At 49.8% G+C, this 18,908-nt stretch overlaps 1 protein-coding gene across 1 annotated transcript; it reads left to right on the top strand.

Annotated features, from left to right (window-relative positions):
- Positions 1 to 1,181: 1,181 nt before the first annotated feature.
- LOC128405579 (uncharacterized) lies at positions 1,182 to 13,260 on the top strand. Its single transcript, XM_053372356.1, has 3 exons — positions 1,182 to 1,236; positions 4,422 to 5,258; positions 13,022 to 13,260. Exons 2-3 carry the CDS (start codon positions 4,423 to 4,425, stop codon positions 13,164 to 13,166), a joined length of 981 nt encoding a protein of 326 aa, XP_053228331.1. The 5' UTR covers positions 1,182 to 1,236; position 4,422; the 3' UTR covers positions 13,167 to 13,260.
- The last annotated feature ends 5,648 nt before the right edge of the window (positions 13,261 to 18,908 follow it).

The raw sequence follows: 18,908 nt of genomic DNA, 5'->3' as shown, positions 1-18,908 counted from the left end.
CTACGTAAGGACTCTATATGGGCTCTTGGATACCCCATAAGGGAAAAGGGCAATTTTTGGTTATAACAGCTTGGATCAAAACGAAGAAAACAGTTCCCTGATCTCGGGAACCGATGTACAAAACTTCCTTTATGCCATCTCTTTTTTGTATATATATGTTGTTTAGTCGTTAGTCGTGTCCGACTCTTGGTGACCCCCTGGCCCAGAGCACGCCAGGCACTCCTGTCTTTCACTGCCTCCCGCAGTTTGGTCCAACTCATGTTTGTAGCTTCGAGAACACTGTCCCACCATCTCGTCCTCTGTCGTCCCCTTCTCCTTGTGCCCTCCATCTTTCCCAACATCAGGGTCTTTTCCAGGGAGTCTTCTCTTCTCATGAGGTGGCCAAAGTCTTGGAGCCTCAGCTTCACAATCTGTCCTTCCAGTGAGCACTCAGGGCTGATTTCCTTCAGAATGGAGAGGTTTGATCTTCTTGCAGTCCATGGGACTCTCAAGAGTCTCCTCCAGCACTAGAATTCAAAAGCATCCATTCTCCAGCCATCAACCTTCTTGATGGTCCAGCTCTCACTTCCATACATCACTACTGGGAAAACCATAGCTTTAACTGTACGGACCTTTGTTGGCAAGGTGATGTCTCTGCTTTTTAAGATGCTGTCTAGGTTTGTCATTGCCCTTCTCCCAAGAAGCAGGTGTCTTCTAATTTCGTGGCTGCTGTCACCATCTGCAGTGATCATGGAGCCCAAGAAAGTAAAATCTCTCACTGCCTCCATTTCTTCCCCTTCTATTTGCCAGGAGGTGATGGAACCAGTGGCCATGATCTTCGCTTTTTTGATGTTGAGCTTCAGACCACATTTTGCGCTCGTGTGTGTGTGTGTGTGTGTATATATATATATATAATTTTCTGTTTTACAATTTAAAATACTCCACCTTAGCTCCACCCCTCTATTCGGCAGGCTCCGCCTCCTGGACCACCAGCTCCCATCCTGTCCCCTTGGGCTCAAAGCCCCCGAAACCGAAACCCCACAATTCTTGGGGGGTGTCTGAACGCTGCCTGGTTTGGCGGGTTGAGCAAGGCTAGGTTTCCCCAGAGCAAACTTTCCTTTCTGTTAGTATTTCCTCTCCTGCCTCGCCCGCCCCCCCACAAAGAGGGAAGTCGAGCTTCTCCTTTTCCCCTCCCCACAAGCGATGTCAAGAGTCCCGAGGTAGAAGGCAGACGTCCGAGATCTCTGCAGGAATCAGGTATGGCCGGGGTGCTTTGGGGATTGGTTGAGGGGGTCCTAAGCACAGAATTGACGGCCTCTCTGCCCTGGAGGGAGATGGGGGGTTCAGTGCTGAAACTGTCAACATGTGAGCTGTTGAGTCAGGCCATTTGGGTCAGTGTTGTCGGCACGGACCGGCAACTGCTCCCCCGGATTTCCCGGCTTGGCGGCGGTGGATGGGCACCGCCAGCCAGGACCGAGAGGTGTCAGGATTCGAACCCAGGACTTCCCACATGCAAAGGATGAGCTGTGATCCTTCCCGTGAAGGCGTCCCAACCCAAGTCCCTAGTCCTCATGAACCCGAATAACCACAGAATCATAGAATCGTACTCCAGCTTGCTGCAGGGCAGGAATCTCAGCTTAAAGCATCCATGGCAGACGGCCGCCCGACCTCTTCCTAAAAACCTCCAAGGAAGAAGAGTCCACCACCTGAGTCGGAATCTCCTCTCTCGTGACTTGAAGCCGTGGGTTCGAGTCCTGCCCTCCAGAGCAGGAGCAAACAAGCTTGCTCCCTCTTCCGTGTGACAGCCCTTGAGATATTTGAAAAGGGCTTTCATATCTCCTCTTTCCCGGGCGAAACATACCTAGCTCCTTCAACCGTTCCTCATCAGGCTTGGTTTCCGGACCCTTGGCCGCCCTCCTCTGCACACTTTCCTGCTTGTCCGTACCCTTCTTAAAATGGGGCGCCCAGAACTGGACACAGTATTCCAGGTGTGGTCTGACCAAGGCAGAACAGAGAGGAACTTTTACTTCCCGCTGGTGCAAACGGAGGACTCTGCCTTATTAGTCTTGTCCACACTCACCAACTCTCCGGGTTTTCCGCAGCGCCTGGGATGGGCATAGGCTGGAGAGATTTTCAAGGGCCAGAGAGAGCAGTTTGGGGGCCAAATCCACCCACCACCGCTGCCTTAAGAGTATGAGATTCACCTTCCTGAATCAGGTCCTCATCGCAGGCAGCAAATGTCATGCTATCAATGCAAAACGCATCTCTGATTGGCCCCGGCCTCACGCCAAGGCTTCTGGCAGTATTATTATTATTATTATTATTATTATTATTATTATTATTAATTTTTATTTTACAAGGTTGTTAATTGCACTTCACCAGATGTTAACCTATCACAGCCTTTGTAAGAATGGATTCCAAGTATCGTTGAATTTGTACATGTTTATCTGTTGTTCAGGGACGCGGGTGGCGCTGTGGGTTAAACCACAGAGCCTAGGACTTGCCGATCAGAAGGTCGGCAGTTCGAATCCCCGCGACGGGGTGAGCTTCCGTTGCTCGGTCCCTGTTCCTGCCCACCTAGCAATTTGAAAGCACGTCAAAGTGCAAGTAGATAAATAGGTACCGCTGTGGTGGGAAGGTAAACGGCGTTTCCGTGCGCTGCTCTGGTTCGCCAGAAGCGGCTTTCTCATGCTGGCCACATGACCCGGAAGCTGTACGCCGGCTCCCTCGGCCAATAAAGTGAGATGAGCGCCACAACCCCAGAGTCGGTCACGACTGGACCTAATGGTCAGGGGTCCCTTTACCTTTACTTTATATGTTGTTCATATGTTGTGAGTTTGTATAAGTTTTTGATCCAGTCGTAGAAGGGAGCCGCATTTTTATTTTCCCAATTCAACAGGATCAGCCTTTTTTGCCGTGCTTAAGGCAGCCATAGGCATCCTTTGACCCTCCAGATGTTTTGGGTTTTTTATTTTTTTTATTAATTTTCACAAAATTATAAACAAAACAAACAGATAAACAAACAGGCATAGATCATAACCTTCTTAAAATTACACTTATGAACATTGTTAAGTGACTTCCGCGCTTCCCCTTGGTTGAATTTCCATACACTTCCTTTTAACGGTTTTCCAAATCAAAATTCTTATGAAATTTCACTTGAACATTAACATCCTTATATCCTTTAATTTTAAAATTAAACATATTGATTCATCACTTAACTTATATAAAATCCTAAGCCAATTAAATACCCGCAAGCTGTTTCCAATTAATTTAATTTTACATGTTTAACTAAATAATCATTAAATTTTGTCCATTCTTCCTGATACTCCTCCTCCTTCTGGTCGAGGACTCTTCCGGTTAGGTCGGCTAGCTCCGAAAATGCCATCATCTTCATCTGCCGGCCCTCCAGATGTTTTGGACTACAATTCCCATCATCCCTGACCACCGGTCCTGTTAGCTAGGGATCATGGGAGTTGTAGTCCCAAAACATCTGGAGGGCCAAAGGTTGCCTATGGCTGGGTTAAAGACACATAGAGTCCATTTGTATTGTCCTTTTCGTAAGGTTCCACGTGCTGGGCATACAATTCAAGAGGATATTTTGCTCTGTAAATGTAAGGTTGTTCCGTACGGTTCTGTGGACGGTTTCAGTTACCTTCGGCCGAAAATCTTTCAATACAGTGGTACCTCGCGTTAAGTACTTAATTCGTTCCAGAGGTCTGTACTTAACCTGAAACTGTTCTTAACCTGAAGCACCACTTTAGCTAATGGGGCCTCCTGCTGCTGCCGCGCCACCGGAGCACGATTTCTGTTCTTCTCCTGAAGCAAAGTCCTTAACCTGAAGCACTATTTCTGGGTTAGCGGAGTTTGTAACCTGAAGCATATGTAACCTGAAGCGTATGTAACCTGAGGGAGCTAAAAGCCCATGGATCCTCAGGAATTTTGCATTGGGTCACCCCAAATTCACCATCTGATCACATAGCATGTCCATGGCTACAGCCTGCACCAAAAAAACCATGCACCCACTGTTGCGTGGGGCCGCAATGGCACAAAAACGTGGTTACAAAACACAGATCCACACGGATCCTCAGGATTTTTGCATTGGGCTACCCCAAACTCACCATCAAACCACGTCTGTGGCCACAGCATGAACCACAAAAATCATACATCCACTGTTTCGTTCAGAATATTTGTTTTCTTGTTTTCCTTCTCTAAAAACTAGGTGTGTCTTATGGAGCGAAAAACACGGTATCAGTCTAGATGACTCTTGTGGTTGCTTCAAGTGCCACAACTCCATGATTCATCTAAGAAGCGGGAACTGACCCAAATTGGCTCCACGCTTGGGCCTGGCCAGGGGTCTTCACTGCCAACAGGACCCCCAGCCAACCTTCCCTTCTCAACATTCACCGCGGCCCCCTCCCCCTTTCCAAATTGTGTCTCCGCAGGATGTGGCGACTTCTGGTGACTGCCATCTTCTGCCTCCTCGCCCGGCCCGCGTACCCCAAGTGCCCTTTGTCCAACCAAACCCACCCCCCGGAGAATCTGGCCCGGTTCTTCCGGGACTCTGTGGATACGCTGGCACTCGCCGACTGTGGAATCCCTGAAATCCCTGATGATGCCACTTTGGGGCCCCGGGTGGAAGAGCTGGACTTGTCCGGGAACGACCTCCGATACTTGCCGGACGGTTTCCTGAGCCGCGCCGCCCAGGTGAGAAAGCTCCGCCTGTCGAACATCAGCCTGCAGGAACTAGCTCCCCAGTTTTTCGCCAATGCGTCCGGGCTGCAGGAGCTGTGGCTGGAGAAGAACCCCCTCCGCTGGGTGCCAACCGGGGCGTTCCACGGCTGCCTGGAGAAACTCGCTGTGGATTGCCAGTGTCCTGTGTCCGAGAGCGTCCTGTTCTATTGCCAAAACTGCTCCGCCGACACTGACTGCCAGTGCTTCACCTCAGAAGGCCGGGCCCGTAATGTGAGCAACTTCCACGCCCAGCAGTGCCAAGGCATGCCCGGTTCGCTCTATGCCGCCATCGTGGTGCCAATTGTGGCTGTGGTCCTCCTCGCCGGACTAGCTTATTTCCTGATCCGGAGGAAGAAGGGGGCTCCCATCAGCCACAGCAAGAGGGGCTCCTCTGCGTCCGAGGGGGTTCACGGGCAGCCGCGGTACATCAGCCACACCAGTCCGCAGGGCGAAGGGGGCCATGGCTGCCACGCCAGCTACGAAAACATCAACCACGGGGCCGGAGCCAGGCAAGGCAAGCGGCGGGCCAGCAAGCCGTCGACAAGCAGGTAAGCTTTTTCTTTTAAAAAATGGTTTCATTTTTGCCTTCTTGGTTCCTGAAAACCTTAAGGAAGAATGGGGAATTTTTTATATATATACTCACCAGAGTGGTGCATGCTCTAGTTATCTCTCGCTTGGACTACTGCAATGCGCTCTATGTGGGGCTACCTTTGAAGGTGACCCGGAAACGACAACTAATCCAGAATGTGGCAGCTAGACTGGTGACTGGGAGCGGCTGCTGAGACCACATAACACCGGCCTTGAAAGACCTACTTTGGCTCCCAGTACGGTTCTGAGCACAATTCAAAGTGTTGGTGCTGACCTTGAAAGCCCTAAACGGCCTCAGCCCAGTATATCTGAAGGAGCGTCTCCTCCCCCATCATTCTGCCCGGACACTGAGGTCCAGCTCCAAGGGCCTTCTGGCAGTTCCCTCACTGCGAGAAGCCAAGTTACAGGGAACCAGGCACAGGGCCTTCTCGGAGGTGGCGCCCGCCCTGTGGAACGCCCTCCCACCAGATGTCAAAGAGAAAAATAACTACCAGACTTTTAGAAGACATCTGAAGGCAGCCCTGTTTAGGGAAGCTTTAAATGTTTAATAGGTTATTGTATTTTAGTGTTTTTTTGGAAGTCGCCCAGAGTGGCTGGGGAAACCCAGCCAGATGGGCGGGGTATAAATAATAAATTATTTATTTATTCATTTATTTATTTAGGAGACCACTGCTGATGAAAAACATGTTGGGATAATTGACTCTGTGTGAAGCTGCACAGAATGGCACGTAGTCATAAATCCCAACTTGTTTACTTTAAGTAACCAAGTTACTAGTAGCAGCGTCTAGTTCCTGCTTTGTCCTTCATGGCTGCAACTGATTGTTTTCTGGAACTCTGCTTATGCTCTGCTAAGGTCTGGCTAAGGTCCTGCAACAGGTCAAATTTGCAAAACACCAATAAAACATTAGCAGGATTTTAACATTTCTTGTACAGTGGTACCTCGGGATGCAAATGGGATCCGTTCCGGAGCCCCGTTCGCTTCCTGAACAGAACGTAAGATGCAACAGCGCGTCTGCGCATGCGAGGGTCGCGTTTTGCCGCTTCTGCGCATGCGTGTGACGTCATTTTGACCATCTGCGCATGCGCAAGCGGCGAAACCCAGAAGTAACGCACTCCGTTACTTCCGGGTCGCCTCGGAGCGCAACGCAAAAGCACTTATCCTGAAGCGTATTTATCCCAAGGTATGACTGTAATGTAACAACCACTTTGGATAATACGGACAGGTACAAAACATAGATTATGAAATAATATGCAGTTGAAAAGACCCGTGGAAGGCTCTCGAGATTTAGAGAAATCTCTCTATATGGATGCGCATCTGGTATCATTATAAATTTTTATTTGAAAAACCGAATGAAAGCGATTTCAAAAAATAAGTTAATTTATTGCTGAATGTTTCAATTTTGCAAACGTCCCATAAAAACAGAAAACAGATGGCGATGGCGGGCTTAATGGCAAATTCAATATATTTTTTAAACTTTTTTTTAAAAAAAGCATTTTTGCACGTTTTTAATATGGGTCAAGAGGGGGAAGAAATGGAGGCAGTGAGAGATTTTACTTTCTTGGGCTCCATGATCACTGCAGATGGTGGCAGCAGTCACGAAATTAAAAGACGCCTGCTTCTTGGGAGAAAAGCAATGACAAACCTAGACAGCAGCTTAAAAAGCAGAGACATCACCTTGCCAACAAAGATCCGTATAGTCAAAGCCATGGTTTTCCCAGTAGTGATGTATGGAAGTGAGAGATGGACCATCAAGAAGGCTGATCGCCGAAGAATTGATGCTTTTGAATTCTGGTGCTGGAGGAGACTCTTGAGAGTCCCATGGACTGCAAGAAGATCAAACCTCTCCATCCATAAGGAAATCAGCCCTGAGTGCTCACTGGAAGGACAGATCCTGAAGCTGAGGCTCCAAGACTTTGGCCACCTCATGAGAAGAGAAGACTCCCTGGAAAAGACCCTGATGTTGGGAAAGATGGAGGGCGCAAGCAGAAGGGGACGACAGAGGACGAGATGGTGGGACAGTGTTCTCAAAGCTACTAACATGAGTTTGATCAAACTGCGGGAGGCAGTGGAAGACAGGAGTGCCTGGCGTGCTCTGGTCCAGGGGGTCACGAAGAGGCGGACACGCTGAAACGACTAAACAACGACAAAGCTTCCACCTGGGAGGCCCCCAAGGTCACATCCAGGGGGTTCAAATCTGGGGGGGCAGTGTCCTAGGGAACTGTCTCCCTGGTTTTGTCTATTTTCCTCTTGACTCAATTCCCAGGAACTTCTCCATTCCGGTCAAAACACGGCTTGCAAACTCGCCCATAGGTTCGGTTTCTCAAACTTAGGTCTCCAGCTTTTGATGGGACTACAACTCCCATCATCCCTAGCTAGCAGGACCAGTGGTCAGGGATGATGGGAATTGTAGTCCGAATACAGCTGGAGGGCCGAGTTTTGCGAGAACCTGATTTAGAAAGTGGAAGAGAGGTGTCAGCAGACCTTAACTCCGAAGCAGGATGTCCATACTTCCTCCAAAACGCTTCCCTCCAGCCCAGAGGTCAACCGAAGAGAAAAACCCAAATGCAAACTCTCTTAAAATGCTGACTATTAGCAATTTGGGCTGCGGCGCCTGCGGAGGAGCTGGCTTTGCAGAAGAAGCTGAGGCAGAAACGAGATTTCGCCTGTGGTTTTTAAATGAGCGGCAGGGATCTTGTTTGTGCTCTGTTTGCAGAGAAGCAGAAGGCAGCTGTCTTCTGAAAGCAAGTAGCAAAAAAAGGCAGCTGTCTTATGTGCACAGTGTGTCGCAGAGCGGCGGAACTCACCGCCACAGGAACCAGGGACGCCCGGCAACTCGGAGAGCTTTTAAAAAGGATCAGACCACATGCACGAAGGATCAGCGCAATCCACGGTTACTAGCCACAGTACCTCAGCTGCTGATGGCATATGGGTCTTATTTTTCTTTTCCAAAAAAATTTATTCATTTTATAACACTAATAAACAACACAAACAGAAAAACAAACAATACAAACAAATTCTTGTCTTACCCTTCTTTTTTCTAAACATTGTTAAGTGAGCTTCCCCAAGCCCCCCTCCCCCCCAATCTGATTTTCATTTTACCCTATCTTTAGCAGTTTACATATACAGTGATACCTGGGGTTACAGACGCTTCAGGTTACAGACTCCGCTAATCCAAAAATAGTACCTCGGATTAAGAACTTTGCTTCAGGATGAGAACAGAAATCACGCGGTGGCGGCAGCAGGAGGCCCCATTAGCTAAAGTGGTGCTTCAGGTTAAGAACAGTTTCAGATTAAGAACAGACCTCCGGAACGAATTAAGTACTTAACCCGAGGTACCATTGTATCATAATTTTTAACCATTTTTTAATCACGCTTACTTTTACCATTAAAATCTTCACATATTATCCCTTACAAATAATACTATTTTAAAATACACTCTCTTCAAACCCTACAGCCTATATCCGCTTCCAAAGCTATTTTAAGATTTAAATATTAACATTCCCCCCCCCTTCAAATATTCTTTAAACTTCTTCCAATCATCTTCCACTGTCTCTTCTCTCTGGTCTCGGAGTCTCCCGGTCAGTTTGGCAAGTTCCATATAGTCCATCATCTTCATCTGCCATTCTTTGATAGTTGGTACATGTGGATCTTAAAAGAGCCATCTTGTTGGTGACTGTGAGGACAGGATTCTGAGCTGTGATGAGCCCCCTTGGGCCTCATCCAGCTCCTTGTAGGGCTCTCCTTAGTTTCATTTTGTTGTTGTTGTTGAGTCGTTTAGTCGTGTCCGACTCTTTGTGACCCCATGGACCAGAGCACGCCAGGCACTCCTGTCTTCCACTGCCTCCCGCAGTTTGGTCAAACTCATGCTGGTAGCTTCAAGAACACTGTCCCACCATCTCGTCCTCTGTCGTCCCCTTCTCCTTGCGCCCTCCATCTTTCCCAACATCAGGGTCTTTTCTCATGAGGTGGCCAAAGTACGTTTCCGAGCACAATTCAAAGTGTTGGTGCTGACCTTTAAAGCCCTAAACGGCCCAGTAGACCTGAGGGAGCGTCTCCACCTCCATGGTTCAGCCCAGACACTGAGGTCCAGCACCGAAGGCCTTCTGGCGGTTCCCTCCCTGCGAGAAGCGAGGTTGCAGGGAACCAGGCACAGGGCTTTCTCAGTGGTGGTGCCCACCCTGCGGAATGCCCTCCCACCAGATGTCAAAGAGAAAAACAACTACCAAACTTTTAGAAGACATCTGAAGGTAGCCCTGTTTAGGGAAGCTTTTAATGTTTGATGTATTAGAGTATTTTAATATTTTTTTGAAAGCTGCCCAGAGTGGCTGGGGAAGCCCAGGCAGATGGGCGGGGTATAAATAATAAATTATTATTATTATATTATTATTAAAGTCTTGGAGCCTCAGCTTCAGGATCTGTCCTTCCAGTGAGCACTCAGGGCTGATTTCCTTCAGAATGGAGATGTTTGATCTTCTTGCAGTCCATGGGACTCTCAAGAGTCTCCTCCAGCACCAGAATTCAAAAGCATCCATTCTTCGGCGATCAGCCTTCTTTATGGTCCAGCTGTCACTTCCATACATCACTACTGGGAAAATCATAGCTTTAACTATACGGACCTTTGTTGGCAAGGTAATGTCTCTGCTTTTTAAGATGCTGTCTAGGTTTGTCATTGCTTTTCTCCCAAGAAGCAGGCGTAACGGAGTCTCCGTGGACAGAGGCAGTCTATCTTAGAGTGGCAGAGAACAAGAGTGGAAGAAGTCCGTGGTTCCCACATCCTTGTGGGGCTTCTTGTTTAGGGCATCTGTGAGGACAAGGATTCCGGATCCAGAGAGTCTCTTTTTAGATTCCCCGCTTTCAGAATTTGCACCCGAATTTTGTGATGTGAGCTCCCCAACCTACCAGCGGGCCCCCCAAAATAGCATATATTGCGGGGAGAGCAAGCAAAACACATATATCCCTGAAAATGTCACGCAGCCCATTAGAGGAAATTGTGAAAACGTGTACCTGGTAGCAGAAATGTTCGTGTACAACAGTTGAATTTGGTGAATTTTCACGATGATCTTTCGTTTCTTATTTTTTGAAAATTGCAGTAGAAACTCTGAGGGATTGGGGAAATGAGAGAAATGAATAGAAAGTGAAACTGCTTATAGAGGAATATATTGGGAGGGAAAGTCACAGAGATGTTGAATGGCTGTCCGTTTTGGACGGGGCTAGGAGGTCACCCCAGGCTGTGCGTTGCGTAATCTGGTGGTGTCAGAAGTGGCCTAGGAGAAATAAACTCGGTCTGGAAAAAGCGGTGGTTATGACCCCTGTTGCTGCCCCCAACACAGCAAACAGAGGGGCGTCCATTGTGGTGGCAGAGAGTACCGTATTTTCCGCTTTATAAGACGCACCAGACCACAAGACGTACCTAGTTTTTGGAGGAGGAAAACAAGAAAAAAAGTATTCTGAATCTCAGAAGCCAGAACAGCAAGAGGGATCACTGTGCAGTGAAAGCAGCAATCCCTCTTGCTGTTCTGGCTTCTGGGATAGCTGCGCGGCCTGCATTCGCTCCATAAGACGCACACACATTTCCCCTTACTTTTTAAGAGGGAAAAAGTGAGTCTTATAGAGCAAAAAATACGGTAATTTTTCTCTTCCACGGCTAGCAATTCCAATTGTTGCTGAGTCACAGAGACTCTTGGATGTTGAGACAGGATCTTGCGAGCCGGGCGTTTGTGCGTTCCAAAGGTGGCGGGAGAGTCACACACCCATCCCAAGACAGCTCACACTCTTAGCTAATATCCGATGGGGCAATTTGCTCGCTCTGAGCTGACAGGAAAAGATGTGGGGTTTTTTTTTTTTGGGTGTGTGTGCAAATCCACAGGGTGCAACGCAACCACTTGTTCCAAGGAAACTGGGAGGGGCTGCAGCTCAGGGGAGGAGTGCTTGCTTGGCATGTAGAAGGCACCGGGTTCAAGCAGGTTGCCTCAAATTTCAGCAGCGACACCAAAATCAAGCCCGTTTCAGTTGCAGCACCCGCCGTGTTCCACCTGAGGCTCAGCCTCACCATTGGGAAAAGACTTTCAGGCTGAGACCCTCCCTGCCCTCAGACTGTCTTGCCAGAGTGGTGCATGCTCTAGTTATCTCCCGCTTGGACTACAGCAATGCGCTCTATGTGGGGCTACCTTTGAAGGTGACCCGGAAACTGCAATTAATCCAGAATGCGGCAGCTAGACTGGGGACTGGGAGTGACCTCTGGGACCACATAACACTGGTCCTGAGAGACCTGCATTGGCTCCCAGTACGTTTCCGAGCACAATTCAAAGTGTTGGTGCTGACCTTCAAAGCCCTAAATGGCCTCAGTCCAGTATACCTGAAGGAGCGTCTCCACCCCCATCGCCCAGCCCGGACACTGAGATCCATCGTCGAGGGCCTTCTGGCAGTTCCCTCGCTGCAAGAAACCAAGTTACAGGGAACCCGGTAGTGGCGCCCACCCTGTGGAATGCCCTCTCTTCAGATGTGAAGGAAATAAGCATCTATCTTATCTTTAAAAGACATCTGAAGGCAGCCCTGTTTAAGGAAGTTTTTAATAAACCACAGAGCCTAGGACTTGCCGATCTGAAGGTTGGCGGTTCAAATCCCCACGATGGGGTGAGCTCCCGTTGCTCGGTCCCTGCTCCTGCCCACCTAGCAGTTCGAAAGCACCCCTGACCATTAGGTCCAGTCGTGGCTGACTCTGGGGTTGCGGCGCTCATCTCGCTTTATTGGCCGAGGGAGCCGGCATACAGCTTCCGGGTCATGTGCCCAGCATGACTAAGCCGCTTCTGGCGAACCAGAGCAGCACACCGAAATGCCGTTTACCTTCCCGCCGGAGTGGTACCTATTTATCTACTTGCACTTTGACGTGCTTTCGAACTGCTAGGTGGGCAGGAGCAGGGACCGAGCAACGGGAGCTCACCCCCTCGCGGGGATTCGAACCGCCAACCTTCTGATCAGCAAGTACTAGGCTCTGTGGTTTGACCCACAGCGCCACCCGCGTCCTGCTGGGAAGAGGTTGCCTGTCCCCAAAACCCCCCAAAACCTGGAGTGCTGCTGTCAGTCAGTGTGGACAGCTAGATAGGAGAAGGTGAGCCAGTCTTTCTGATTGCGGTTGTCTCAAGAAGCGACAGAGCGCACCGCCGGGGCGTGAAGTCGAACTGTTGCATTGGCAGCGCCGGTGACCTTCTCGGGGTGCAAGCCCTGGCTGTGTGTCTGGAGGTGCTGGGCTGCCCAGATGACAAGACCCCCCTCTCGGCCTCAAATATGGGGTCCGAAGGAAAGCAGAGCAAGACGTTTGGCACCAGCTTGGCTGCAGAAGTTGCTGGAAGGAGGCGTACAAGGTGCCGTCCAACTGCCTTAGGGACTATGCTCCATATTTGTGTAGGACCACAGATATGTCCCCCCCAACCACATTTTGGAGAAACGCCGTCCCAGAAATTGCGGCCAACTTCTTTGCAGAATTTCAGTTTCCCATGGATCCCTTGTCTTTCCCATGGCTCCTTTGCTTGCTCGGGAGCCAAGGGAAATTTGGGAGCCAAGGGAAGTTTGGACTCGTTTTGTAGCAAAGGGCCCCGAAATTCATTTAACAACGAACAAACACTTGAAGTAGAAGAAAGGAAGGCGGTGACTCAGGAAGGGAGGCACAAAAACAGAAAACGAAAACAAAACCCAATTCCTTTAATTTCTTCCTTTTGTCCACAGGATGAGCCCCGGAGCCCCCGATCCGGACGTCCCCCACGACGACCAGCCCGTCTATGCCAACACTCAGGATCTGTATTACAACTACAGTGGGGCCCCCCCCTCGGGAAACGCCGAGGAGGACATTTATATTGTTCCTGATCAGTGACCCACATAAACCCCACACCGGCTGGCTCCCCACCCCATTGCATCTGATGGTTTTATGGCAACTGGTGTATTCAATGCTTCTCTGGTGGAACACAGCCCCCCCAATTCCTTCCTTCCCTCCTTCCCTCCCCCACCCCTCCCCTTCCTTCCTCCTCTCTCCCTCCCTCCCTCCCTCCCTCCCTCCCTTCTCATCTTACTTTTCCTTCCTTCCTTCCTTCCCTCCTTCCCTCCCCCACCCCTCCCCTTCCTTCCTCCTCTCTCCCTCCCTCCCTCCCTCCCTCCCTTCTCATCTTACTTTTCCTTCCTTCCTTCCTTCTTTTCCCCTCCCTCCCTCTCTCCTTTCTCATCTTACTTTTCCTTCCTTCCTTCCCTCCCTCCCTCCCTCCCACCTTCCTTCCTTCCTTCTTTTCCCCTCCCTCCCTCTCTCCTTTCTCATCTTACTTTTCCTTCCTTCCTTCCTTCTTTTCCCCTCCCTCCCTCTCTCCTTTCTCATCTTACTTTTCCTTCCTTCCTTCCCTCCCTCCCTCCCTCCCACCTTCCTTCCTTCCTTCTTTTCCCCTCCCTCCCTCTCTCCTTTCTCATCTTACTTTTCCTTCCTTCCTTCCTTCCTTCCTTCCTTCCTTCCTTCCCTCCCTCCCCCTTCCTTCCTCCTCCCTCCCTCCCTCCCTCCCTCCCTCCCACCTTCCTTCCTTCCTTCCTTCCTTCCTTCCTTCCTTCCTTCTTTTCCCCTCCCTCCCTCTCTCCTTTCTCATCTTACTTTTCCTTCCTTCCTTCCTTCCTTCCTTCCTTCCTTCCTTCCTTCCTTCCCTCCCTCCCTCCCTCCCTCCCTCCCCCTTCCTTCCTCCTCCCTCCCTCCCACCCACCTTCCTTCCTTCCTTCCTTCTCCCTCCCTCCCTCCCCCCTCTCCCCTCCCTCCCCTCCCTCCCTCCCTCCCTTCCTTCCTTCCTTCCTTTCTTCCCACCTTTAAACAGAACCTTGGAATGGCAGAGTTGTAAGGGATCCCAAGAGTCCTCTAGTCCACCCCTTGGAATGCAGGTCTCCCTGACGGCTGGCCGCGCAACCTCTTTTTTCCGAAAACCTCCAAGGAAGGAACCCACAACCACCAGGAAGTGCTTTCTAACGCTTAAATCGCTTAAATCGGGATTCCTTCTCGAATCCGTTGGTTTGCGTCCTATGTGCGCAGTTCCCCTCTTTGGCCCACGGGGGGCAGCCTTCCCACGCTATCATGGGACCATCTCTGACATCGGAAGTGTAGATCTCTGTAAGCAAAGTGTCACGGAATCCTTGGATTGGGACCCCGAGGGCCAAATAGCACAATCCTGTGCGATGCTGCACAAAGCGCAACTCTGCACCTGCGCATTTCATGATGCATTTGTGCTAGCGCATGGGCATCATTATTGAGGGGAAGTGCGTGGAACAGGTCTCGGTGTTTCGATTTCTGGGAATGGAGTTGAGAGACGACCTACCCTGGGGAGAAAACAACAAAGACCCGATGAAGAGAGCACAGCAGAGGTTATATTTTCCGGAAAAAGAATCTCTCAAAGGACCTGTTGATGGCATTTTACCATTGCACTGTGGAGAGTGTATTAACTTATGGTCTCTGTGTGTGGTTTGGGAGTTGCATAGTCAGGATAAAAACAATGCTGTCCAGGGTTGAAAAGACTGCCGAGAGAGTAATTGGGTGCGCTCTTCCCACCTTAGATCAAATCTATGCTTCCAGGTGCCATAAGAAAGCTGCAGAGATAGCGCAGGATAGTGTGCACCCCGGAAATGATCTCTTTCAGCTTCTGGAAGAAGGTACAGGGTTATAAAGACTAGGACTAGCCGCCTGAGAAACAGTTCCTACCCAAATGCAATTCTGGTTTTAAACGCAGTGTAAGGTAGTCTCTATGGGAGTATATTTAATTATGGGGTATCAGAGTTTTTAGGGGGCTAACCAGGCTGGGATAGCCAGCTTGTTGGTTTTTGAATGTCTGATGTAGATGTTTTCAATTCCGTTGTTCTGTATGGGACAATGACAATAAAGATTATCGTATTGTATTGTGTCGATGCTCACGAGCTCTGCAAAAGAAGCACACACACACACACACACACACACACACACACACCACTGTTCCCCAATGATGTGTTTTCTTGTTGTTGTTGTTTAGTCATTTAGTCGTGTCCGACTCTTGGTGACCCCCTGGACCAGAGCACGCCAGGCCCTCCTGTCTTCCACTGCCTCCCGCAGTTTGGTCAAACTCATGCTGGTAGCTTCGAGAACACTGTCCCACCATGTCGTCCTCTGTCGCCCCCTTCTCCTTGTGCCCTCCATCTTTCCCAACATCAGGGTTTTTCCCAGGGAGTCTTCTCTTCTCATGAGGTGGCCAAAGTCTTGGAGCCTCAGCTTCAGGATCTGTCCTTCCAGTGAGCACTCAGGGCTGATTTCCTTCCGAATGGAGAGGTTTGATCTTCTTGCAGTCTATGGGACTCTCAAGAGTCTCCTCCAGCACCACAATTCAAAAGCATCCATTCTTCGGCAATCAGCCTTCTTTATGGTCCAGTTATTCTTACTAGGGACCTAAAAGACTTGAGGGACCTGTTTGTCATGCAAAAGGCTGTAAATTTAGGCCAATTTTGGGAAGTACCCTGAGGTGTACTTCATTGTCTCTTGAGACAAACAGAGGCCAACAGAAGCAGCTCTGTGTTGCTTGCCCAGCAAAATTCTCCTGCCCCACAACTCTGATGTCCCTGCAAAACTTGGGGAGCTTAAAGCAAAAAAAATGACAGTACAAACAGTACAACGAGAATGATTGGAAGGATTGTTTTGTCGTTTTTTATTTAAGTGTTTAATTAAGTATTAATTAGGAAGATTAAGTGTTTTTTTACTTATGTAAATTTGCTTTATTTTCTTTCTTTTTTATGTATTTTCTTCTTAATTCTTTTTTCTTTAGTTTTCTTTTTGCAGTATGAGATTGTGAATTCTTTGCATAAGTCTTTAATTTAAATGGATAAAGATTATTTTAAAAAAATAAATAAATAAAGTGAAAGATGAGAAATCCTACACTCCTGACAACAGATCTGCAGGCTGGGTTACACTTTGCAAGAGATGAGCTGCTAAGCAGGAAGCCTTTGCAAGAGGTCAGCTGTTCCAGGATCTTTCTTTCTTTCTCACTCTCTTTTAGGGATGCGGGTGGCGCTGTGGGTTAAACCACAGAGCCTAGGACTTGCCGATCAGAAGGTCGGTGGTTCGAATCCCCACGATGGGGTGAGCTCCCGTTGCTCAGTCCCTGCTCCTGCCAACCTAGCAGTTTGAAAGCACGCCAGTGCAAGTAGATAAATAGGTACCACTCCAGCGGGAAGGTAATAAACGGCGTTTCCATGCACTGTTCTGGTTCGCCAGAAGCGGTTTAGTCATGCTGGCCACATGACCCGGAAGCTGTACGCCGGCTCCCTCGGCCAATAAAGCGAGATGAGTGCTGCAACCCCAGAGTCGTCCGCAACTGGACCTAATGGTCAGGGGTCCCTTTGCCTTTACCTTTACCACTCTCTTTTGCAACACAAGTTATGACTCAAAGGTACGAAACACCCTCATTCTCTCTCTGCCTCCTTTCATCACTTGCCATAAAATCGTCAGGATTCCCAGCCATGCTGGGGGGATCCTGATCGCACGGGAGTATAAACTGAACAAAACCTGGGCAGGAAATTGCATCAAAGCATCGGGAAAGTGAGACATAGCAAACACGACAATCACACTTTATTTACTGGGCTATAGGTCTCACCTGCCAGTGCCAGGAGTTCAAAGCAGTTCAAAGCTCAAGCAACACCCTGGTTTGGCGGCTGCTCCCCTTTTCCGACCTTTGACAAGACAGAAGTACTGTTTTTTTGGGGGGGACAGGGGGCGGGTGGGTGTGGGGGATTCCCTGGTCCTGAATGGGGTGACTATTCCCCTGAAGGACCAGGTGCGCAGCCTGGGAGTCATTTTGGACTCACAGCTGTCCATGGAGGCACAGGTCAATTCTGTGTCCAGGGCGGCTGTCTCCCAGCTCCATCTGGTACGCAGGATGAGACCCTACCTGCCGATGGACTGTCTTGCCAGAGTGGTGCATGCTCTAGTTATCTCCCACTTGGACTACTGCAATGTGCTCTACGTGGGCACAATTCAAAGTGTTGGTGCTGACCTTTAAAGCCCTAAACGGCCTCCGTCCTGTATACCTGAAGGAGCGTCTCCACCCCCATCGTTCAGCCCGGACACTGAGATCCAGCATCGAGGGCCTTCTGGCAGTTCCCTCATTGCGAGAAGTGAGGTTACAGGGATCCAGACAGAGGGCCTTCTCGGTAGTGGCGCCCTCCCTGTGGAACACCCTCCCTTCAGATGTCAAGGAAAAAAGCAGCTATCCTATCTTTAAAAGTCATTTACAGTGGTGCCCTGCAAGACGAATGCCTCGCAAAACGAAAAACGCGCAAGATGAAAGGGTTTTTCGGTTTTTGCGTCGCTTCGCTAGACGATTTTCCCTATGGGCTTGCTTCGCAAGACGAAACGTCTTGTGAGTTCTTGCGAGTTTGTTTCCTTTTTCTTAAAGCCGCTAAGCCGCTAAGCCGTTAATAGCCGCTAAGCCGCTAAGCCGTTAATAGCCGCTAAGCCGCTAATAGCCGCTAAGCCACTAAGCCACTAATAGCCGTGCTTCGCAAGACTCGCGGAACGGATTAATTTCGTCTTGCGAGGCACCACTGTATTTTCTCTTACCGATAGAAAACCTACTTAAGGACTCTAGATGGGCTCTTAAAGGTAAAGGGACCCCTGACCATTAGGTCCAGTCGTGACCGACTCTGGGGTTGCAGCGCTCATCTCCCTTTATTGGCCGAGGGAGCCGGCGTACAGCTGCCGGGTCATGTGGCCAGCGTGACGAAGCTGCTCTGGCGAGCCAGCACCAGCGCAGCGCACGGAAACGCTGTTTACCTTCCCGCCGGAGTGGTACCTATTTATCTACTTGCACTTTGACATGCTTTCGAACTGCTAGGTTGGCAGGAGCAGGGACCAAGCAACGGGAGCTCACCACGTTGCAGGGATTCGAACCACCCACCTTCTGATTGGCAAGCCCTAGGCTCTGTGGTTTAACCCACAGCGCCACCCGCATCCCTTAGACGGGCTCTTAGATACTACACAAGGGAAAGGGAGCAGTGTTTTTCTCATAATAAAACAAAGCAGGAATGCTCTCTCCCGCCCTCAAACGCACATGGTCAAAACAAGACTCAGCGGAATGGCACCTGAGGAATAGGGTGTGTGCGGCGGGGCTCACACAACAGGTGTCTCTCACCTGGCCTGCCCGAGGCAACATTCCACCCCTTCCCCAAATATGAGAAGCAGTTAGACACGGCCCCTATTTATCTTCCCATCGCAGGCTCAGTTCCTAGAAATCCAGGGTGCCTACAGGGCGCTTGTTTCTGCAGAAACACCCTCCAGCGATCTCTGCCCTGTTGAACCTATAATTTCTTGCAGGTGGGGCAGAGGGCATTCTTCCCCGTCCCTTGAGCGGTTTGGAGAAAAACAAACCGGGGCAATGGGTTCGGAGGGTCCGGTTTTTCCCCCGAGACCCCTCGGGAAACTGAAAGGCAGGGCTGTGTGGCGCAGTGGTTAGAGCAGCTGCTTTTGCAGGCAGGCAGACCACCCACTGCTGGTCTGTCGGTGGAGGAGATCCCACTTCTGCCACCATCTCTCTTGGTGCAGCTATAGGGTCTCACGTGCCCACCAGCTCTGACCTTT

This window comes from Podarcis raffonei, chromosome 18 (assembly GCF_027172205.1).
Source record: "Podarcis raffonei isolate rPodRaf1 chromosome 18, rPodRaf1.pri, whole genome shotgun sequence".
Taxonomy (NCBI): Eukaryota; Metazoa; Chordata; class Lepidosauria; order Squamata; family Lacertidae; genus Podarcis; species Podarcis raffonei.
Note: the sequence above shows the minus strand (reverse complement) of the source record. Positions and strands in the feature narration are given on the sequence as shown.

Excerpts from the sequence above, each read along its gene's own strand:
- LOC128405579 (XM_053372356.1), top strand. The coding sequence starts at position 4,423 with ATGTGGCGACTTCTGGTGACTGCCATCTTCTGCCTCCTCGCCCGGCCC. Across the intron at positions 5,259-13,021 it reads AGCAAGCCGTCGACAAGCAG|GATGAGCCCCGGAGCCCCCG; the intron begins GTAAGCTTTTTC and ends TTTTGTCCACAG.